A 24,081-nucleotide genomic window follows, 5' to 3' on the forward strand; every position below is an offset into this window, starting at 1 on the left:
TCCATCAACCATCTTTGCTATGTGTTCACTAGAAAATCGTAAGCCGGCAACCGGACAGATTTACTTCATATTGTAAGCCTGCGCTCCGCTCAGACGCAGGCAAAACGAACAAACAAACAAGTTAAGTTCATGGTGATGAAGTTAATGGCGTCTCCCATGCCATTTGTTGAAGCCGCATTTCTTTTCCTGGAGGCAGCGTGTTCCGGCTTATGGGAGCATAGGTAGTCACACCTGGGAGAGACCGTGAGGAAGTTTCTTCAGTTCCTCTGAGTCAGAGCTAAAGATGAAGCTTCTAATACTAATTTTGCCAGGTTGTCGCAAATGTCCCTTGTGCTGATGTATGAAGAAGTGCCTGCCCACTGTGGGCCCTTACTAAAGGGTGGCGATCTGAGGATCCTTTTCTGTTTGTTTTTGTTCAGTGACTTATCAGATGCCCTGGTCATCTTCCAGCTCTATGAAAAGATTAAAGTCCCTGTTGATTGGAACAGAGTAAACAAACCACCATACCCCAAACTGGGAGGCAACATGAAGAAGGTAAACAGTGACTCTTGCGATGTTCCAACAGGCAGGTGAAGCCATAAGCCTGCGGGAGCACCCTGTGAATACTTGATTAGGGGGCCAAACTTAGATAAGTAATGTTTATCCAGGGATTAAATTATAGTACAGCAATCAGAAGCCTGAATAGTTTCATTACAGTGAGCCCATTATTTCAGTTGATTACTTATTTATAATTCCACATCGGATGTCTTTAAACATGATGATGTAAAAATTCTAATTAAGATAATTAGAGCGAGCAGGACTACAGGGTTGCTCTTCCACCAGCAGGATCCTTATTCTTATTTTCTAAAGAATTCGAGCTTTATACGGGCAGTTTGACTTGTACAAAGAGTTTGTCTCATGTCAGCACAGCGGGGACACATTGTTTCGTAAAAGCGGAAGTGGGGTTGGCACAAATATTTCTCACCATTTCTTGTCCCTTCGGCTCTTAACGATCCAAGCGTAGCCATGGGAATACCTGTCCCACGTGTCAGCCCGTTATGTGCACGTAAAATGGAGGATCCGGATTTTCTGTGTCTGCCTCCACAAATTCAGTTGCTTTAGGAATATTATGGACAGGTAACTGAGCGTGGCCCTCTGTTTCTGTAGTGTGATACAGCCATGACAGTATTCATAATAATGAATTCATTTTGGTTTTGCACTTGGAGTACACTAGAAATATTTTTTTTTTTTTTGGTGGAAGTGAGGGGTTCTAGTTAAGAAAAGATGGAAAATTCTTTGACTAATTAGAATCCCAGAATTGTAGAACCAGGCAAGTCTTGAGAGATCGTTCAGTGTGACAATATTTATTTCATTTTGTGTCTTTATTTTTATTATCTCATCTGGTATGTCTCATCATAAATATGGTGGCATTAGAATGTGTTCCTTCTTGCTCGTTAACAGCTTGAGAATTGTAACTATGCAGTGGAGCTGGGGAAGAATCAAGCTAAGTTTTCCCTGGTTGGCATCGGTGGACAAGATCTCAATGAAGGAAATCGTACTCTAACATTAGCCTTGATATGGCAGTTAATGAGAAGGTAATGTAACTCGGGGAAGTGGCTTTTTATTGAAGGTATTATCAACCTGGAAAAATACTAGCAAATTTTCAAGAATGTGACACAAACCAGCAAAACTACATTTTAAGCTAAACTTAAAACCAAAGTTGTGTTTTGTTATTTTCCTGTCATTTTTTTTCCTTTCAAGTCTTTAAATTTTCTTTCAGGTATTTTGGAACTCTGTTATTAGATTTCTAAATATTTTAGATGGCTTATCCTTTTAATGAACCACTCCTTTCTCATCATGGCATGACCTTCTTTATTCCTGGTAATATTCTTTTCTTTGAAATCTACTTTTTCTGATGTTAATATAACTACTCCAGCTTTTTCTTGATTAATTTTAACATGACATATCTTTTTCCAATCTTATTTTTAGATTTGTATAAATAACAAATTATCTTTTAAAGAGGCTTTCAAAATAAGGGGAAAAGGTGCTATACTTACTTAGACATTTGCCATTCCTGGTGCTTTTCTTTTCGTGGTGCAGATCCAGATTTTCATCTGATAATCATTTGCTTTCTATCTGAAATATTTCTAGTAGTGTGAAATCCTCCACTGGTGAGGATGCATTTCAGCTTCCACATGCCTAAAAAGTCTTTATTTCATTTTCATGCTTGAAAGATATTTTCTCTGAGTATGGAATTCTAGGTTGGTAGTTTTTTCTCCCGGTACTTTAACAATAATGTTCTTTGTCTTCTGGCTTGCATTGTTTCTGCTGATAAATCTGCTGTCATTCTTAACTTCATTCCTTTGTACATAATGTCTTTTTTCTCTGGCATATTTTCAGATTTTCTCTTTATCACTGGTTTCAAGCAAACTGATGATGATGGGCTTTGGTGTTTCTCATGCTTGAGGTTTGTTGAACGTCTTGAAACTGAGGGCTTATAGTTTTCATCAACTGTGGGAAATTTTGGTTTTTATTTCCTCAGATACGTTTCCTGTACTACCCAGCGCAGTTTGTTTTTGGGGGACACATATTTGTCCAAATCCACACATATTTGGTCATTTGAAGTTGTCCCAGGGTTCACTAATACTCTATTCATTTTTCCCCTGTTTCATTTTTCCTCACTACATTTCATTTGGGATCATTTCTATTGCTTTGTCTTCAAATTCACTGAGCTCTTTCTTCTGCAGTGTCTAATCTTACATTGGTTCCATCCAGTGTGTATAGTATTTCTTTTTTATCTCAGACATTATAGTTTTCATGTATAAAAATTTGAGGAGGGTCTTTTAAAAGGCATCTCCCGTATCTCTTTCCTCTACCTTCTTGAACATACAGAGCATAATTATAGTAACTGTTACTTCTGAGTCTGTTTCTATTAATTGATTTTTATCTTCATTATAGGTCATATTTTACTGCTGCTTTGCATGCCTACTAATTTTTTATTGTGTGTGAGGCCTTGTGAATTTCACCTTGCTATGGGCTGGATACATCCGTATGCCTTTAAGTATTCTTAAATTTTGTCCTGGGATGCAGTTAAGTTACTTAAACACAGTTTGATCCTTTGCAGGCTAACTTAAAAGTTCAATTAGTCTTGAGCTAATTTTGTCTCTCAATACTGAGATAATCTCCTCTGAGTACTGAACTTCAGGTTCCATGTATCATGAGGTTTTAACACTCCAACTGGTGGGAACCAAATTACCTACAGTGCTGTGTGAGTTCCAAGAATCATTCTGCCCCTTCGTTTCTGACAGCTCTGGTCCCAATCTCTGGTAGTTTTCTCACACACATGTGCTGAGTTAACTCACTTTACCCAGCTAAAGACCTGTGGCAAACCCTCTGAAAGTGTCTGGAGCTTTCTTTCTAGATGAATCTGTCCTTTCCCGGCAGCTCTCCCCTCTCTGGTATTCTGCCCCACAAATTCCAGGCACCTTGGCTTCCTTGAGGTCTCAGTCCTGTCCTCTCAACTCAGAGGGACTACTGTGCTCCGTTTGGGTTCTCTCTCCCTGCGTTGCAGCCTGGAAACTCTTCGTGTAATACACTGGGATAATCTTAGGGCTCACCAGATTTGCTTTCCTTATTTCAGGGGCAGACTGTTTTGTGCTTCCTATTATCCAGCATCTGAGCAACATTGTTTCATATGTTTTTCATTGTGTTTGGGTGTTTAAGGCAAAAAAGGAAATCTGGTCCCCGTCACCAGACCATGGCCAGAAGCAGAAATTCCTGTTCGTTCTTCACAAGACAATTTTCGATACCTTTTAGAGTTTAATGTAAACTTAATTAATGTGAGAGCCATGTGGCAATGTTATTTGAAGAAGGTAGAATATAATATGTAGGTAGAAAATAAATTATCAGAAAAGTCAACAATTTTGGGTACAAAACCATGAGCCTGGGAAGAATTTAAGAGAGCAAATCTGTAAATATAAAATAGTTTACTTTTTTTTTTTTTAATTTTTTTTTCCAACGTTTATTTATTTTGGGGACAGAGAGAGACAGAGTATGAACGGGGGAGGGGCAGAGAGAGAGGGAGACACAGAATCGGAAACAGGCTCCAGGCTCCGAGCCATCAGCCCAGAGCCCGACGCGGGGCTCGAACTCCCGGACCGCGAGATCTGTCACCTGGCTGAAGTCGGACACTTAACCGACTGCGCCACCCAGGCGCCCCTAAGATAGTTTACTTTTAAAATGCTTCACACTTTCCCCCTATACTGATAGCCTTGACCAGGCAGAAATCTTACAACCCTTAATTAGAACCTATGTTACTGTGGCTTAATTCATTTTCTACCTGGAAGGAAGTTCCAGGGGCCCCATGTCACATTACATTATGTCTAACAAGTGAATGACAAATATAAGGCATGTAGTGTCTCTAGGCACTCCAGCTTTATTCCCCAGCCACCGTCCATAGATCCTGATACTCATAATGGCCCCATAAGTATGGCCCCATAAGTATGTCAGGCGATGCCGTATAGTCAGAAATGATCATAATGGAGTTCGCTACCCGATTCATGCGTGCTTTATCTCGTGTAGTGCTCAACTACCCATCTCGAACCTGAGGACTCCTTGAAATTTAAAGGCAGATGTTACAAGGCCCTTCTGGCCCAGAAGACTTCAGAACTAAAGAAACTTCAGCTCCATCTTTCATTTTGCTGCGTGCATTTATTTTTTTTTCAAAAAATTTTTTTTTCAACGTTTTCATTTATTTTTGGGACAGAGAGAGACAGAGCATGAACGGGCGAGGGGCACAGAGAGAGGGAGACACAGAATCGGAAACAGGCTCCAGGCTCTGAGCCATCAGCCCAGAGCCTGACGCGGGGCTCGAACTCACGGACCGCGAGATCGTGACCTGGCTGAAGTCGGACGCTTAACCGACTGCGCCACCCAGGCGCCCCTGCTGCGTGCATTTAGAACGTCACTGAAAGTGCCCAAGGGCTGCCCTAACCAGCATATTTTCAGAGACACATGTGACCTATTTTCAATTGTCTTTCACGTGTGTTTTTAATTTGTAATAGACTGGCTTCAGCTGCTGATCGCTTTATTTATTTTTTTTAATGTTTTATTTATTTTTGAGAGAGAGAGAGCGAGAGAGACAGAGTGAGCAGGGGAGGGGCAGAAAGAGAGGGAGACGGAATCCCGAGCAGGCTCCATGCTGTCAGCGCCGAGCTTGACGTGGGGTCTGAGCTCACGAACCATGAGATGATGACCTGAGCCACAAGGTGGACGCTTAACCAACTGAGCCACCCGGGTGCCCTGATTGCTTTAAAAAACAAAACGAGTCTTTTTTAGTTACAATGGTTAAGTTGGCTTTTGGGTCTGAATATGAAATAATCTTTGATATTTTCTGTTTTAATGATAAAAAAAACAAAAACTCAGGCCATGGTTTTATGAGACCTGAAAATCTCTTTGTAATAGCATCTTTGTTCTGTGCATCTTATAGAAACGTGGCCCGATGCCGTACTTTATGGCTGGGGTACATGTGATAAAATCTAGACTGCAGCCGCTGTCCCACCTGGTTAACAAGTCACATTTCTCCTGAGCCTTTACTACAGCATGGTGCATATAAGAAAGTGGACAGACAAATGCATTTCTGTTGAAGGCGATGAAATGACCGATAATTATGTAAATGCAACCAGAAGGGATTTTTTTTTTTTTTTCTCTGCGTGCTACACATTCACAGATCTGTTAAATTTAGAGCTAGTTCTAGCCGGAATTTATTTCATCGGATTGCACAGATGTGCTAATTTGGTCATTTATCTGGCCAATAAATGGCATGTCATTCCCCCCCCCCCCCCCCCCCCCCAGAACAAATGAGAGATAGACGTGTGCTTAAACCTCCCTTTCCCCTTCAGTAGCCTGGGAATTGTTCTCAGATTAGAAAGCTGGCAAACAGTGTGTGTATAAATTTGGAGACAAAAGCTAGATAGGCGTAAGCTGCTGGCAGACGGCAATGACAATTAGACTCCAGCAAATGACCAAAGAGGCAGGCAAATGAGGAATTCACCCCAAATCAAACAGGCCGTGGGCAGTGAATTTGGGTTAGGTCCTTGCGAAACAGAACACCAGGGCTTGTCCCTCTGGGTCAGACGTGAAATAAATCAAACAAGCATCGGAAGGCAGGAAAGCAAGCCAGTAATCTTCGCAGACCCTCCAGCGCTGCACATGCCCACCTCATCAATCCTCTTTTGTTGAATCAGGCAGTGGCTGAAGCCAGAGCTCACGACACCCTTTCGCCGTGACAGAGGGCTTTTCAGCACCGCACAGTTTGCAAACACCAGTGATACTGGGATCCTGTCTAGAAGTTCCAGTTCAATATCAAACATGTTTGATGGCGTGGAGGAAGATAATCAATCTTCCTACCAAGGAAAATCCTAGGCAGACATGAGCCAAATGGATTTTTGTTTCAAATTTTGAATCTACAGTTAGTACTCTGTGGACGGTCCAGAATTGAGACTCTGCCCTAATTCTATCCTTTCTTTTTACCATTTTTACTTCCAGGTGGGTATATGATTCCATTTAAACCACTACACCTTCCTTGAGGTGGGGGAAAGGCAGTTTTGTACTCGGCAGAACTCTGGGCCACCCCGAGGGGCCATACTCAGACCCCTGACTGCAGTCAGCTGCCTCCCATGATTTTCTGCGCGTCCCTAAGTTTCCTTGTTCCTTGGTGGCTGGCTATTTGTGTTTGCACAGATAGACTTTTGTGTAGAGGTGAGCCTGTGTGTACCACTTCCTTCCCTGCTTCTGGGAGGAAGGAAGGTGTGCCTTCCTTCCTTCCTTCCCTGCTCCTGTCCACTTAAGGGTGTTGGCAGGGAGGCACCACTTCCTCTGCCTTTCACAATCCTTCCAGCCGGCCTAAGAACCAAATTAACATGAGACCGCTTAGTAGGAGAAAGTCAAATTTAATTTTGTAGGAACAGGAATCCACACGGACATGGAAATTCCAAAGATGGTCAGGCAAAATGAGGTATATACATCCTTCTGAAATAAAGAGACCGGGTTAGGGGTCTGGGACTTTGAAGGGAAGAAACAAAATTGGCGGGAAGCTGAAAAAAAGTAAATGTTTGGGAAACAGATGTTTGGTGGGCCACTCAGAAACAATGGACATGGAGAACTTTGATCAAAAAGAACTTTCTAGTTTCCTCCCGATCTACTGCACCTAGTTCATAGTGTAATGCAATCAATTATCTCTGATGCTGGCCCTCTTCCTGGAGCAGGTCCTCTATCTAAATTTTTTAAGGCACTCCTAGAGGGAGTAAAGAGCTTTTCCTGAATCTGTTGGGTTTTGATGGCTTTTTAACTCAAAATAATCTGTATGCCCTTGGTCCCTACACTATCAACAAAGCAGTATGGGCCTCCTGACAAAGGGAAGTGAGAACACATCCCTGAGATGAGCGGAGCCTCCAGCAGATGAGCTCAGTTCACCCCATGAGGCTGCATATAGACATGACCCGATGAAGCATGAGTTCATCTGCCTTCTCTTACCACGTTCACCAGGCGGAAATTCCTAAATGTTACAGTAAATGCTCGTAAGTCAATACCCCTGCTCACTCTCAGGGAACACGAAGCCACTTATGCCAAAAACCATCATCTTCATGAACTGATCAAAAACTAGGGCCTTGTTCTAAGAGAGGATCATTTTGAAAAGCTACCTGAGACTTACCCCATTTGTATCCTTTAATTCCTTAGCATTTGATCCTATCTCTGGGCCCAGACTAAGCATTTCTCATCTTGACTTTCTCCTTGCTTTCTGTGGGAGGAAGTCATTTTATTTATTGCACCTACCACTACAGTCTCTCATTTACTAGAGCTTGAAGCATCTTTTTAATCCCCCCCCCCACACACCCAAAACCCAATTCTCATAATAGTATGTGTGAAAGGTGATTCTTATGCTTAGACTAGAGATTCACTTTAGTCCGTGTATTCCTAGTATTTCTCTTTTTATGATAGAAGAAGGAGACTCTTTTATATTTTTTCCTTTATTATGTTGGCCCTTGGGGTTTTTTTAACATTGAATTGTTTGTCAATTTGTAGGGTTCCTTTACGAAGAGTGTCACTGTTTTGAATCCTTTGCTCTGTTTTCCTTTCCTTCTCTTCTCTTGTGCTTTCTCTTCCGACCCAGAGCAATGACTGTGCTCAGAAGGATGTATTTGTTCCGCATTTCACTATAATAACGATAAAGCTACATTTTAAATTTCCCGGCGCCTGGGTGGCGCAGTCGGTTAAGCGTCCGACTTCAGCCAGGTCACGATCTCGCGGTCCGTGAGTTCGAGCCCCGCGTCGGGCTCTGGGCTGATGGCTCAGAGCCTGGAGCCTGTTTCCGATTCTGTGTCTCCCTCTCTCTCTGCCCCTCCCCCGTTCATGCTCTGTCTCTCTCTGTCCCAAAAATAAATAAACGTTGAAAAAAAAAATTAAAAAAAAAATAATAAATTTCCCTAAAAGGAACAAATGTTGTTATTTTTTTTTCCCCACAAACCTAACGGTATCTAGGCTCCGTGCCGCGGCATTTCTAGAAAGAAAAGAACATTTCTACCCTGGCTATTTTCTGTGTCATTGAATTCCTTAGCAACTTTTCTCCAGAAATCATTCTTGATTTTTTTTTTTTTTCAGGTACACCCTGAATATTCTTGAAGAAATTGGAGGCGGGCAGAAGGTCAATGATGACATTATTGTCAACTGGGTGAATGAAACATTGAAGGAAGCAGAGAAAAGTTCATCCATCTCCAGTTTCAAGGTAAAAATCTTAGTCTACCGCTCACAGCCACCTGAGCTCTATGCTAATCTTTATTGTTTTCACTCCATTTTAAAGTGACCTTCAGTGTGAGGTATCTGAGGCTCCCCCTCCAATTTTGATTTTGCTTGAATGGCCCATTATTGTTTTGACGGTCACAGGCCATTTCATTGACAAATTTCTTGTCACTTTCTCCTGAAATAATTAATTTAAAAAACCCATCGTCTTAGCACCTTATTTTAGGCATGTTTCTTCCAAAGTAACATAAAATATAATATTTTTTAAATGTGCATGGCTCCGTGATTCAGATTTTTAGCATAATGATGGTGAAATGTAAAATACCAAAAGATCTCCCGTGTGATATTTTTTCGGAGAAAAGTAGTTGTGTACTTGTATCCAAATCCCATTTTTATTAAAAACAGCATTATAGGGGCGCCTGGGTGGCGCAGTCGGTTAAGCGTCCGACTTCAGCCAGGTCACGATCTCGCGGTCCGTGAGTTCGAGTCCCGCGTCGGGCTCTGGGCTGATGGCTCAGAGCCTGGAGCCTGTTTCCGATTCTGTGTCTCCTTCTCTCTCTGCCCCTCCCCCGTTCATGCTCTGTCTCTCTCTGTCCCAAAAATAAATAAACGTTGGGAAAAAAAAAATTAAAAAAAAAAAAAAACAGCATTATATTTTATTAAATTTCTTAACTCGTGTTTCATACATTAGTTGGATCCTTCCCCTAGGGACTTGCACACCTGATTCGTGTCATAATGTCTGGACCGTCTTAACTATGTTTTTTTTTTGGTTTAAAGGTCAGGAATTAGGGCAGGGGACCCCTTCAGCATCTGTATTTCTATGATTGCAGAGGCAGTTTGTCACCATTCAGTCTTCTGCTTCAAAATCAGGAAAACAGCCTTCTGCTTCAAAATAAAGAAAAAAAAATTAAAGTTTCACCCCACCGAAAAGAGTAGGAAGTATTTCTGAGTTGTGCTATACCAAGAGCGCCCACTCCCTGTGAGCTCATCACAGATAACGGCTGACCCTTCCGTCTGGAGAACTTAATAGAGGCAGGAGCAGAGGCTGGTGAGAGGCGCAAGCAAGGTCTAACGAAAGAAGATTTGGAAAGGCAGGCTTTGTCAGAGCTACTGGACCCTGCTGTGGTGGCCGGGAAGCAGCTATGGGAAAGTATATATATGAATGGGCATGGCTGTGTTCCAATAAAACTTTATTGATAAAAGCAGACAACGGGCCACGTTTGGGAGCACTCTCAGTATGGAGTGTGCCCTGAGTAGCAGAGGCTCCTTGTTTATGATGTCTCAGGTCATCTCACAGACATTGTGAAGGCGGCTTTACTGTTTTCCTCATTTTATAGGTAAGGAAACTGGAACTCAAGTAATCGAGGTTACAGCTAGTAATTGCAGGGGAGGATCCATCAGGGAGCGGAATGCGCCTTTACCTGCAGGGTGAGGTTACTGAGCAGTGTGTATCTCTAGGTTGCTTAACCATTACTATGCAGGGATTGGGTAGATAGCCCCGAGGTGCAATCTTTCTGTAACACACGTGCCGCTGGGGCCCGCCAGGTCACCCTGGGGCTTCTGGGGCCTTCTCCTGGGACTCACTCCTGGGAATGTTTGACAGCTCTTTGGTTTCTTGTGTTGCTCTGGGCTAATTTTCTCCTGTCTTCTCACTAAGTCATTATAGAATTGATGAAGTAAAACACACACACACACACACACACACACACACACACACACGGAAGAAGTCAAATTAGCCCCACATTCTTTTTAAGTGAAACCCTAAAAAACTGAACACAATTCACTCTTGATGAACCATTTTGGAAATAGCCCTGGTCCCCTCCTCATCTGTGAATTCCAAGTGCTGGTCATCTCTGCCCATCGGCACTTCGGCAAGATGGTGGGCAGAAAGTAGGGGAGACGGCCAGACTCAGACCCTTCCATTTTGTTTCCCTTGCGGCTGTTCATCAAGGCTCAGGCTAACGCTGGAAATGGTTGTGATTGCATAGTAATTCATTTTTGTGGTAGTTCTCATATTACCAAGAAGTAAATAAAAATGGGCCCTTTATATTTTTAAAAATATCATTCTTCGTCTTATCCAGAGGACCAGTGCTAGAGACCTAGCATCTTGCAGGGGTCCTGTAGCTTGTTTCTTACTAAGAATTTAGTCTGAGGGGCGCCTGGATGGCTCAGTCAGTTAAGGATCCGACTTTGACTCAGGGCATGATCTCACGGTTCGTGAGTTCAAGCCCCACGTCAGGCTGTCTGCTGTCAGCACAGAGCCCGCTTGGGATCCTCTGTCTCCTTCTCTCTCTGCACCTTCACTACTCACTCATGCTCTCATTCTGGTCTCAAAAATAAAAATTAAAAAAACATTAAAAAAAAGAAATTCTTCTGATTTGGACCCTCCAGGTTTGCAGTGTTTGGACTTGACCGTGCTCAGATGGTGTGGGCAGCTGCCTCTCCATGTGTGCTCACAGGTCCCCGGGATGGGGGAGAGCACGTGGGAGCATCCACGGCTCTACGCGTGAAAATCACAGTGTTTCACAGGGCCAGAGAAAAGAGCCCAGGATTTTAAGTCCGAGTACCCAGGTTCAAATCCCAGCTCCACCACTTATGAGTGAGGCACTTAACCTCAGAAACTCTCTTCACTCGCTATAAATTAAGACGAGATGCCTATACCTGGGGCTTGCAGTGACACGTGAGGTAGCCTAGGAGAAAGTTCTGGGCAAACAGTGAGGCACCGACAAGTGCTAGTTACCGTCACTGCATTTAATCACACAACTGCCACAACCACCTCCTTAGACCCATGGACTCTATTCTTTCCCTGAGGTCTCCAAGAAAGGGGCGTCCTCTGAAACTCCTGCCCAGCGGGGGCCTCATCATGATCCCTGCCAGTCACTTCCGGGATGTCATATGAACCTGTTGCCATTCACTGTTTGCCTGTGGGCAGACAGTGGGTTTCCTCAGCTTAGTGAGGCAGGCGCCAGGAAGTTGGTGACGCCCCTACAGAAACTACAGTTGACTTGCAACACCGTGTGGAACACTGTGGCATTTCCCAGTGTAGGCTGTATTTATTTCGTATTTAAGACGAAAGATGGGGCGCCTGGGTGGTTCAGTTGGTTAGGCGACTGACTTCGGCTCAGGTCATGATCTCACAGTTCGTGAGTTCGAGCCCCGCGTCGGGCTCTGTGCTGACAGCTCGGAGCCTGGAGCCTGCTTCAGATTCTGTGTCTTCCCTCTCTCTACCCCTCCCCTGCTCACGCTCTGTGTCTCCCTGTCTCTCAATAATAAATAAATGTTAAAAAAAAAAAAAATTAAAAAAAAAAAGACGAAAGAACCAGCCATTCCCCTTGAGCTAAACAGAAGTAACTTGGGGGCATATTGATGGACCAACTCTTTCTCTCTGCGCAGGACCCGAAGATTAGCACAAGTCTACCTGTTCTGGATCTCATTGATGCCATTCAACCGGGTTCCATTAACTATGACCTTCTGAAGACGGAAAACCTGAATGATGAAGAGAAACTCAACAATGCAAAGTACGTAAACAAACCTGAGGCCGGGAGGCGGGGGACCCAGCTGGCAACTGGATAGCTGTAAAGGCTATTGCTTGTGCCTTCGCACAGTTTATTGCACTAGCGATGCTTTTTCTTCTCATTATTTACTGTGTCGCATCATCATTATTTTAGATATTGCACAATAGCAGCTGAAGAGTCCTAGTGTTAAGCATGGGGGCAAGACCAAGAACAACAAGAATATTCTTCCAGTTGAGAAGCAAGCCTATAGTTTCATAAAACCAATGTCCTAATCATAATCTATGGAAGACTTCCTAAATAAGGTACATGGCAGGCCCAAATATAAACATCCCACTTGTGATTATCCGTGGATATGAATAGGCAGGGGGTGGGGTTCAAGGCTAGAATCCTTACCAGCTTGAGAGCGGTTCCCTGAGGGCAGCTTTGGCATGTAGAGTGAGGGTCAGCACATGATGGTCTGTGAGCCGAATTTGGTCTGTTGTCCGCTTTTGTAAATAAAGTTTTATTGGCACAGCCGTGCCTGTTCATTTATATATTTTCTGTAGCTGCTTCCCTGCTAGAAGGGTGGACTCGAGTCATTGCGACAAAGCCCACAAAGCCTAAAATGTGGGCTCTGTGAGTTTTTGTGGCAAGTTTGCTGACCCATCCTCTGGAGGAGTGCCTTTCTCGGAACAGGTTGTATCAGTTTCCGATGGTGGTCGCAACCAAATACCACGAACAGGGCAGCTTAAAACAATGGAAATGTATTGTCTCACAGTTGCGGAAGCTAGAAGGACAAGACTGAGGTGTCGGCAGGGTTGGTTCCTTCTGAGGCTGTGAAGGAGGGTCGGTCCCGTGCCCCCCTCCTCGCTTCTGGTGATGGCCAGCAGTCTCTGTCTTCCCCTCCAGGTGATCTTCTTCCCTGTGTGTCTATGACTTTATGTGGCTGTCTTCCTTCTGTGTCTGTGTCTCCTCTATGACCTCTATGTCACTGGTCATACTGGGTTAGGGCCCCACTCTACTCCCCACTCTACTCATCGTAACTAAGTACATCCGAAACAACTTTCTTTCCAAAGAAGGTCATAATCTGAGTTACTAGGGGATAGGGCTTCCATCTATCTTTGGGCGGGGGGTGGGGGGGGGGACACAATTCAACCCATCAGAAAGTTCCAGAATTAACAAGTTGAGTAGTGCCCAGTAGCCCTGTATGTTCATAACCTCAATAGTCTTCTTCTTTTCACAGTTTGGGGAAGCGTAGGTCCTTTGTTCCTTGTATGCTGGAATTACAAATGGCAGTTACAAGAGATGGTGGGGGGAGGGGGTACGGGGTACTATGGAGGGGACAGGAAGGGAAACAAAGCTCTACGGAGCAAGTAACATCTAAGATGGGATAAATTGAAAGGGCAAGTAATAAAGAGGTGGGGGTACCCAGGTGAAGGAGGCAGAAAGGATGCTAAAGGGAGGAATATGTGTGAAGGCCCAGAAAAAAGAAAAAAAGACTTGGGCCTAGTTTTTCAAGGGGAATGTGATGAGGCTGAAGGAATTTGAAGCTCCTCAAGTTCACTTACAGAGCCCAAGGTCGTAGAATTACTAAGTGGTCCAGCTTAGATTCAAAATCTGACTTCAGAGCCCAGGCTCTCAAGCACTCTTCTCTAAGGACAGGATACAAAATTACTGAGAAAAAAATGGGTAAAAGCAATTCTACAAAAATGCCCCAAAATGGCTATGCTATGGTGGCAAGATTTGCATGATTTTTTGAGGCTCTTGTTTCTAATTTTTCAACGATTCCCCTCTCCCTTTTATAATGGGAAAGTGCATTTTTATTCCATTGATCATTAACGTAGAGGCAGTGATTGAGACATGAGCAGGCAGCAAAAAACGGGGACCACTCCTGCCTGAGGCCCTTAATTTAACGTGATCAATAGAGTAAGAGTTAAGTTGGTTTACAGAGCAGAGGGCATAATGGGGCCTTGGGTGGCAGGGAGAATCTCTTGAGTTGCCATCGTAAGAGGTTACTACTTACAGATTATTACTAAGAGGTAATCGCCGACGTGAAAAAAAAGAGTTCCCAGGTAGTAGTGTGGGCTCATTTGAAAAGAGATCATAACTCATAAAAATTATCTTCATATATTATAAAAACAGAGCAAACTGTTCCACTGGAGCTGTGATAACTTTACGCGAAAAATGGGTTCTGTGAAACTCTGGCTATTCTAGCGTTAGAGTAGCATAAACAAATGCACGCCTCCGTGGGCAACAATTGCAACGGGGCAAAGAATAGAACTGACGCGTGAGGTCAAAGTATGAGACAGACACATCTCCCCTCCTTTCTCCCTTGTGCGAGTGTTTCTGTCGTTGCAATGCGGTCCGAAGACCTGTCGCAGCACCCATCCTTTTCAGTCCTGTGACCTGTTTTGCTGCCCTGCAGCGCGAGCGGATCCTCTTGGGGAAGGCATCCGAAGCGGCAGGAGCTAGGGAGGTCCGTAAGGACAGATGAGAGATTTTGTAGTTTTGTACTTGTCGTGAGTGGCCGAGCTCGGCTCCCAGAAGCGGAAGGAGGCAGTGACTGGCTCCCGCTGTCCCAGCCGTGAGTCCTGCAGAGCATAGGGCGTGTGGCACATGGCGTGTGGTCTGTAGTATGTGGTACGACTAACTCTGATCCTAAGGGGTCCCCTTCATCCGCTGTTCCTCAGGCTCCCCTCATCCTTCCCCTTTTCTCCTTTTAGGTATGCCATCTCCATGGCCCGAAAAATCGGAGCAAGAGTGTACGCCCTCCCAGAAGACCTGGTTGAAGTGAATCCCAAAATGGTCATGACAGTGTTTGCTTGCCTCATGGGGAAAGGCATGAAGAGGGTGTAAGGCCCAGAGGGGAGGTGACACACACACACACACACACACACACACACACACACACACTGGCTGAGCAAGGGACACCTACAAGAAGCAGGGGGGGCGATTCAAGCCATTCCGGAGTTTTCAACCCGGTGACACGACACAGGATTCCAAAAAGTGTATATTTGTCCAGCCAGGTAGCCTGTCCTGTATTTAACAAAAATGCTTCATTCTTTGCAAAAAAAAAAAAAAAAACCCAAACCCAACCTCTTACAAATATTTTTTTATGGTTGAATTTATTGCCTCTTTGAAAATTTGGAGGGGGAAAAAAACACCTTATCTTCCAGGCATCCTTCATGCTTTTTGCCATTAGTCACGTTTAGTAGCTGTGGTATTATTAATTTTAATAGTACTTCCAACTGGCTTAATTTAGCTGCCTTTTTTGTTCAAGGTGAGAACCAGGAGAGGGGGATATCACCAAACCAGTCCTTAAAGCCTGTTTCCAGAAGGCAACATTTGCTCTGTTACGAGCCTCACCTTCTGTTCCCCTTCGCCTACACTCTGTCTCCTCCGGCTTTGCTCCACACTCTCTCCAAACTGTACCTTCTCTGTGGCCCACCTCTGCTGCCCGCTGTCATGTCTGAGCCATTTGAAGCACCTGACGAGCCAGTCAGGCTGGTGGGGTCCCCAGAATCTCTGGAGACCTGCAGAAGTAAAACATCATCAGAGCCTTCCCTCAGAACTAGGGTCCCAAATGTCGTGAAGTTTTGGTTTTGTCAACCAATAGGAAGCTTCTGCTTTTAACTCTAGAATTTGGGCTCGGGCCAGGTCTAACATCTTCAATACTGTGCCTTCAGAAAGATTGCGAGCTCCAGACAGGTGACGTCCAAGGAGGGTGTCATTGAGCATCCGACCACTAGGGGGAAGTGTGGAGCCATAGCAAAGCCTCTGTCCCCCACCCACCGCGGTGCCGCCTGGGGTATGGCTAACTAACCACTCAGCTCTGCTTTCGTTTGCTCTTAGATCTTAGTGCATCTGGTTGCTGCAAGGCCATACTATCAGTGTTTACTTTTTTGGTACTTCAGATGCTTTTTGCCACCCCCGGGCTCAAGGGGCCGATGTGTGCCAATGAACAGTGCCACCCTCCACAGCGTTATGTACACCTAATGACATTTAAAGAATTCTGAAGCCAAATCACAGGAACAGTGTGAATTTGAGCAGCCCGAATAGGTTATACGATTTCCGTGAAAGCATACTGAAGGCTAAAGAGCCACAGAGCATTGTGAACCGACACTAGGGTCCCTCCGTCATGGTGACAAGGCTCATCAACGAGGTATCTTGTAATGGAACTTAGCCATTTTTCGAAGCAATTGAAACGCCTCGCCCTGCATCTGTTCCCTGGCAGCAGGTTCGAGAAGCCAGTATGTGGCTTCTCCCGGCCCATAATCTATATTTCTGCTGCATCTGAACACAAAGCGGTTGGCTTTATGTTAGACTGAACTTAATGTAGCCTCAGATGATTCTCCCCCGCCTGCCTCCTGGAAGATTGTTACTGCTTTAATGGAAAATGAAGATAAAATAGTGATCCAGATCTCTCCAAATAAAGTGTTCCCTTCATTTGATGTCTCTGGATGTTTCCTTTTGAAAGTTTTGTGGGCATGTAGTATAACTTGTTATTTCATTCAGCCAACATGCAGTAAAGGGCCTAATGGGTGTGGTAGGCCTTGTGCCAGATGGCAGAAATGTGCCGCTAAATAAGTCGCATCGTGCTCAGCTCATCAGGAAAGACAGGTTGAACAAACTGGCGGATGTGGTAAGTGATAAGTAACAACAGAAGGAGACAGCCTTAGAAGAAATATTTTAGCTAAAAACTGAAGAGTCAGTTGGAGTTGGACACATTGAACCCAGTCATGAGCAAAAGCCAGACGTGGAACTTGGTGCAAGATGGCTTCTAGGATGAGCCAAGAGGGAATCCTTTCTGGCTGGCCGTATCGGATGTCCCCTCTCTAGCCTGGCTGTCCACACGTTGGCTGGCGGGATGCAGGACGGGAAGGAGCGTGGGGAGAATGCTGAGGAATTTCGCTGCAGCCCGGATCCTCTCAGGTGAGCCACTGTGATGGAGAAGCAACTATGTGGCAGGGCCAGCAGACGATTGTCACACGCACACAGCTGCCTGGAAGCTGGGAGTCCCGGCTTCACCAACAGCTTCTTTCTGGAGGTGGCTCTTTCCCAGCCTGAACATTCCTGCAGCTTTCACACTCAGGAGGTAGCCGCCTTCCTGTATGACCGAGAGGCTGCAGATAGGAATGGTTCCTTTTCGTACAAGGCTGAGTTGATAGCTCACCTGACAAAGCCCGACCAGGCACAAGGAAAGAAAACTCAGCCTCTTGGGGAAGAGAAGGCTAACGGAGTCTACCAGGCTAGTCGTGATAATTTTTCTAAATTTCAAGGTTTGTTACTTTTTAAATAGTCAATCCAAAGATGGCAGCAGAAGTTAAAATCGTACCAGAGGATTTACAGTGGAGAGGGGCCCAACTTCCCACCTCTGGGTCTAGAGGTGTGTGCCCTGAGGCCAGCTCCCATCACCTCACTGGAGCCAATTTTGGGAGCCTGTTGTTACATCATTGTTCGAAAATGGCCGTGATGGAAGTGTTTATGCCACATATGTGATCCAACTCTACAAATGGGGCTCTTTGTCTTATCCCCAGAGGGCTGGTTTATCAACTCACCACACCCCCCTGCCCCGTCCCCCGGTTCCGCTCCTGGTCAGCAGCCACGGTTACTAATTCCTTTTGTATCCTTCTAGAAATATTCTATACACGTAACGCACACGCACACGCACACACACCCCTTTTTTATTACAAATATTAGCATACCATACCCATAATTCTGCATCTCACTTTTTTTTACTTAACACCGTGTCTTGGAGATTGTTCCATATTGGTATGCATAGACCTGCCTCCATCCTTTCGTTAGGGTACAGTCTTTTATTATCTAGGTATCCCAAACTGCATTTAACCAGTGGCTTATAAATAGATATTTAGGCTGTTTGATTGTTTGCCTCAGCAAATAAGGCCACAGTGGATAATAATATATCTACTTCCTGTGCACAGAATGTTAATTCTAATTTGACAGGAATTTATCAAGTTCCGTCTCGATCAAAGGTATTAATGTCGGATAGTAAAGCATAGGTCCTCTTTTAAGTTCCTTCAAATTATCTGACAAAATGGATCCTTAAGCTGATCCCAACTTCTCCATTTTATACCTAAAGGAGCATGTTGACTTGAGAGCACACGTCTCTTGATCTCAGGGTCATGAGTTCAAGCCCCACACTAGGCATGGAGCCTACGTAAAAAAAACAAAAAAACAAGCATATCGATCCAACAAGGAGATAATGTGCATACATGTACTCACACAAAATGTACTAAAAGGCATAATGTGATAAACCCTATAACAAATTTGTAAATAAGGTATGGGAGCTCAGGGGAAAATTAATTCTGAATGAAGGGTTGCCAAAACTGGGGGAAGAGCTGTCCTCCAATGAATGGGAAGGCAAGAACCATGCTTTATACATGTCAAAATTCCCTGCAGAACCAAGCATTTTTCCAGACTTTTAGTAAGAGCTCAGTAGCGCTCTCAAAATTGATTCATATTAAACAAAAGTGTTTCCTGACCATGAGAGACGCCAAACAGAGAAGGTCAACTGGGGGGAAAATGATAAAGCCGACATGCATACTCAGGTTTCAGAACGGAAGGTGTTCCTGTGTGTGTGTGGAAATTATGAGAGGCTGTCTGATGCAATGTGATGGACTAGATGTACTTTTAAAGTCTCAGCCGGAGTGATTTTATCCACCTACACACACGCACACAGTCTAGTCTGTTCCCGGAAGCACAGCTGCGGTCTTGATTGTAAAAGCTGCATGGGTTCAGCCCACCGTAGACCAGCCCATCTCGGACTGATGCTTCCCGCACAAGACACATTTCCGTGTGCTCCCAGCATCCCTGGATGGCTCCCGTTCCAACCTGCTGCCCAAGTTAGCGCACCTGTTGTCAACACAGCGGTTGCTGAGATGTAATGGACTTTTGTTCTCCGTCTACCCAGTGTACCAACACACGTGGATTAAATGCTGGCAGGACTCTTGGTGAACTTGACCAGACGTCACTGCCAGCCTCATGATCCAGAAACCAGAGGTGATGCAAATGGCAAGTTAGCGTTGACTGATCTTCTTGTGAAATCTAGTTCCTTTGATAGTTTCCTAATAAAATTCCAGTAATCAAGGCAGCTGCCGAAGGCAACGCTTTACTCAGGGTCCTGTCTCGCCATTTCTGGAAGATTTACCAAATGAGTCTGTGCAGGAGTGACCAAAAAAAAAAAAAAGTTAGAAAAGAAAATTGTGTAAATGTTTTCTCAGGTCCAAAGTCTACATATATTTAATAATCCATCTGTGTCAGGCACAGAAGCATAGATAATCTAGTCAATCCCCACTATTTCACCATTAACAATTCAGGGGCAGGGGCGCCTGCGTGGCTCAGTGGGTTAGGCGTCAGACTTCAGCTCAGGCCATGATCTCGCAGTTTGTGAGCCCCGTGTTGGACTCTGTGCTGACAGCTCGGAGCCTACAGCCTGCTTCGGATTCTGTGTCTCCCCCTCTCTCTACCCCTCACCTGCTCACACTCTGTCTCTCAAAAATAAATAATAAAAAAAAAATTCAGGGGCAGGTCAACAAAATGGCAGTAAGTTTTGTTATCTAGCATGTCAAAATTGGGGATTTCCATTTAAATGGGTATTTTGGTTAATAGAGAGCTATCATGTATCATTTTTGGAATAGGAAATTTTAAAGGATTAGAATGCATGCAAATAATTATAAAGCTATGCGTAATGTAGCATTAAAGTTGATAATTCAGTAGGCTTCTCTGGACGTGGCTATCCCAAGGTCCCAATGATGAGTCCCAAATATTCAAACTTTCTTGCCCGAAGGGTAGTACACAGGCCAAAGGCACCGGAAGCTGGTTAGAAATGTACAATCTCAGCCCTTGCCATAGACCTATTAAATCAGAATTTGCATTTAAATAAGATTCCCAGTTAATTCACGTGCACATTGAAGTTTGAGAAACACTGTCCTAAAAGAATAGAAGCTTTCTTGAAAGATCTACAGCTGATAGGTAGTTAATTTAATCTGCTTTCAATGAAATTATTCTTTCCCAATTACAGTAGACTTGAGAGATTAAAACAACTTTCCACTCACATTTTCCCATCATCAATAAATGTTCAAGGTAGCTAGAGTGGTTTTGCCCTTTAGTTGGATGCATCCCCCACCACCCAGCCTTGCCCTTTGCTGTTCCTCTCTCCATTGACCCCCCCTTCCCTGTGGCACCCATTCCCAGGCACAGGCCCAAGCTTTATCTCCTGGTCCTCCCGGATACCTTTAATGTGTCTCTTGGCCTGGCCTTCTCTCACTGAACACCTAGGGCCGCCATTTAAATACATCCACCCCGGCACCATAACACTGGTCTTCCCTTCTGTTTCTTCTCCACCTACATCAAACCTCCTGGATTTTCTCTCATGGTCTCTGGAGCAATCTCTCTATGATTTCCAGTGACGGCAAATAATGTAGTAAACCAAACTGTCCCAAGGACAGGGATCATGGGCCCTCCAGAGCCTACTCTTTTCTCCCTCAAAACATGAACATTGAAATGACTTTCTGGGGGATATAGTTTCATCAGTGTTATCTTCGCCAATTTTCTTTCTTTTTTTTTAATATTTATTTTTTGTAGGGGAGCATGCAAGCAGGGGGGGGGGGGGGAAGATGGAGACAGAGGATCTGAAGCAGGCTTTGTACCGACAGGCTGACATCAGCAAAATGGGGCTCGAACTCATGAACTGCAAGATCATAACCTGAGCTGAAGTTGGACACTCAACGTACTGAGGCACCCAGTTGACCCTCTTTAGAAATTTTCTAATGGCAAAGAGAGAGAGGCAAGTACCTTCCAAGCGAGCAACTACAATGTGCAAAGTTCCAGTGGTTGTCTTTGAGGAACTGAAAGAAAGACTAGTATGGCTGGTGGGGAGTGAGACCCACCATACCACGAGAAGTAAATGGTCTAGTGAAAGGGTTAGTAGGGGTCCTCAGACATTGGGGCACTTAAGAATCCCCTGGGGAGCTTGTTAAAATACAAATTTCCCAGAACTCACAAGATTCAATGCCTATAGAGGTGATAAGTCCAGGAGCCTGCATTTTCCACAAATACCTAGGAGAGTCCGTAACTCACAGAGCACACTTGGAGAAGCTCTGTTCCAGAACAGCTGTTCTCAACCCTAACTGCACATTGAAATTATCTTGGGGGTTTTAACAAAATGCTGATGCCCTATACCCCTTCCTCCAAGATTCTGATGTAACTGATCCGATGGGGCAGCCTGGGCAGACAAATATTTAAAAGATCCCCAAATGACTCCAATATAGAGTCAAGTTTGAGAACTACAGATCTATAGCCTGGTGTACCCTTCAAAGGCAGGACTGGGGGAAGCATGTTAGAAAGTGGGGAGACCAATACAAGGGATGATGATTTAGAAAGGGGGAAAGAGGGGGTGGACATTTCCCAAGACAAACCTTGCTTTGTTCACAATTTAGCCAACAAGGATTTGCCTGTCTGGGTGCCACGTAAGCTTCTTGGTGGCACAGGTCCCAGGCTCTTGCTGGCCAAAGCAAGGATATCAGAACCCGGAAGAGAGTTCCCTGCCTTCATGCCTCAAATCCCCCTCTTCAGTGGTTTCGGAGATGGCATTATCCTTTCTCCCCTCTTGAAACACAAGGGCCCGCGTACACCAAACCTTTGTGCAAATTATAAAGCTGCTTCACTCTTCGTGAATAAACATGAGAGAGAACATATGGAAGGAAAAAACATTTATCAGCTGAGTGTCTTCAAAACCTCCCAAGATTATGCAGCTTTAATGGCTGAATGGTTTTGAAAGGAAACCTTGAGCTACACCTGAACTCATAATAAAAATAATAAATTAATTGACTCTCTTAGGGCTTACCTAACAATAAGCCTGAGCTCTGTACCCAGCTGAGACCAGCCAAGATCTCAGTGGCACTTGCCCTTATACTCAGGCTGCTCCAACTGAGGGAAAGGCAAAGCAGACCAGTCCTCACAGGGGAAATTACCTTCTTACACAGTCTTAATAAAAACCGAGGGCTAGGGCTCTTGAAAAAGAACTTGCCATATTATTATTGCCAGCTGATCTTCCAAATTGGCTGGAGAACAAATGTATAAATTAGCTGAGTCCCAGGGGACATGTTCAATCAGCTAGGTCTCCCAGAACTAGATTCTCTTCTGGGGAGGTGACTCATCACCTAGCTCTGGGAGCATCAGAGGAAGAGGACGAGTTGTAGCAAGGTCACAATGAGCCGGAAAAGGCTCCAGGCATAGAACGTGTTGGCCCCTGCCAATGCCCTTGCTGGTTTATGTTTTTTATATAAATGGGACATTTCGAGCACTTGTTTCTGCCAGTTATTTTCAAATGTTATCCTACTGAATCCTTACAACAGCCCTCTGACAGAGGTTTTTATTAATCTCATTTTTCAAAAGGGGAAATTGCATCTCTGAGAGGCTAAGAGATTTGCCTGTGAACTAGGGGTGGAGTCCATCTGATCAAACTTTACGTTCTTTTTATTCTTCATGAAAGGTACCAAGGTCAGACATCTCAGGGAGAGATGCAAAACAAGGAAGAAAACTTGTCTCCATGTTTTTCTTCTTCCTTTCCTTCCTACCTCCCTTTCTTCTGTTCTTCTTTTTCTTCAGAAAAATAAATCCAACTTTTAAGTGTCAAGTTTGAGACATTTTTGGCTGCAAACAATCATGTAATTACCACCACAGTCAAAATATAGAATCTTTCTACCACTCCAAAAAAATTCTCCTGTACCTCTTTGCAGGTTACTTTCTTCCCCACCAGCCCCAGTCCCTGGCAACAACCAACCTATTTTCTGTCTCCATAGTTTTGCCTTGTATAGTGTATCATATAGTTGGGATCGTACAATATAAATCCTGTAGTATTTGCCAGTTTTAGTTGGCATGCTTTTGAGATTCATCTATCTTGTTGCATGATCGGTAGTCTCTTCCTTTATACTGCTGAAGAGCATTTCTTTGTATGGATGTACCATAATTTGTTTATTTACTCCCCAGTTAATGGACATTTGGTTTGTATCAAAGTTTTCTTTCTTTCTTTCTTTCTTTCTTTCTTTCTTTCTTTCCTTCTTTCTTTCCTTCCATTATAAATAAAACTGCTAGAGACACCCAATGTTTTGAATATTCAGCTGTTATGAACATTCAGGTCTTTGCATAGACACTGTTTTCCTTTCACCTGGGTAAATACATAAAGCAAATGACTAGGACATATAGTAAGTATGTTTAACTTCATAAGAAATTGCCAAACTTTTTCAAAATGACTGCACCATTTTGCATTCCTGCAAGCAATGTATGAGAGTTCAAGGTATTCCACATCTTCACTATTACTTCATATTGTTAGCCTTTTTTCATTTAGTTACTCCACAGGTGGGTAGTGATACATCATTGTGGTTTAATTTGCATTTCCTTAGTAATTAATGATGTTGAGTGTGTGATTACTGGACATTTGTATGTTTAGGAAAGTGTCTGTATAATCTGCTCACTAAAAAAATTTTGTGGTCTTATTCCTGATTTCTAAGCGTTCTTTATGTATGTTGGATATAAATCCCTTACCCAGTATGTGTTTTGAAAATATTTTCTTTCAGTTCATGGCTTGTCTTTTCATTTTGTTAAAACTATCTTATGAAGAATAAGTGCTTTTAATTTTGATGAAGTCCAGTTTTTCAAAGTTTTCTTTTGTGATTTGTGTTTTTTATGCTCTATCTAAAAAATCTTTGCCTGACCCAAGTTCTTTGGGTTCAGCCATAAGAAGCCCCCGCAGGAAAACAAAGGAAAGGAGGAAAGTGAGTTCAGGATATTT

The 24,081-nt window shown here is 43.9% G+C and overlaps 1 protein-coding gene across 1 annotated transcript in view; it reads left to right on the plus strand.

Moving 5' to 3' along the window:
• LCP1 (lymphocyte cytosolic protein 1) overlaps positions 1 to 16,717 on the plus strand; it is a 53,249-nt gene extending 36,532 nt beyond the window's left edge. The window contains exons 12-16 of the mRNA XM_040448465.1: positions 420 to 534; positions 1,441 to 1,574; positions 8,638 to 8,761; positions 12,169 to 12,293; positions 14,993 to 16,717. Of these exons, the coding sequence (XP_040304399.1) occupies positions 420 to 534; positions 1,441 to 1,574; positions 8,638 to 8,761; positions 12,169 to 12,293; positions 14,993 to 15,125 (631 nt within the window). The 3' untranslated portion in view covers positions 15,126 to 16,717. The remainder of the gene's footprint in view (positions 1 to 419; positions 535 to 1,440; positions 1,575 to 8,637; positions 8,762 to 12,168; positions 12,294 to 14,992) is intronic.
• The last annotated feature ends 7,364 nt before the right edge of the window (positions 16,718 to 24,081 follow it).

Source organism: Herpailurus yagouaroundi, unplaced genomic scaffold (genome assembly GCF_014898765.1).
Source record: "Herpailurus yagouaroundi ecotype Mexico unplaced genomic scaffold, PumYag 197, whole genome shotgun sequence".
In the NCBI taxonomy this organism is placed as follows: domain Eukaryota; kingdom Metazoa; phylum Chordata; class Mammalia; order Carnivora; family Felidae; genus Herpailurus; species Herpailurus yagouaroundi.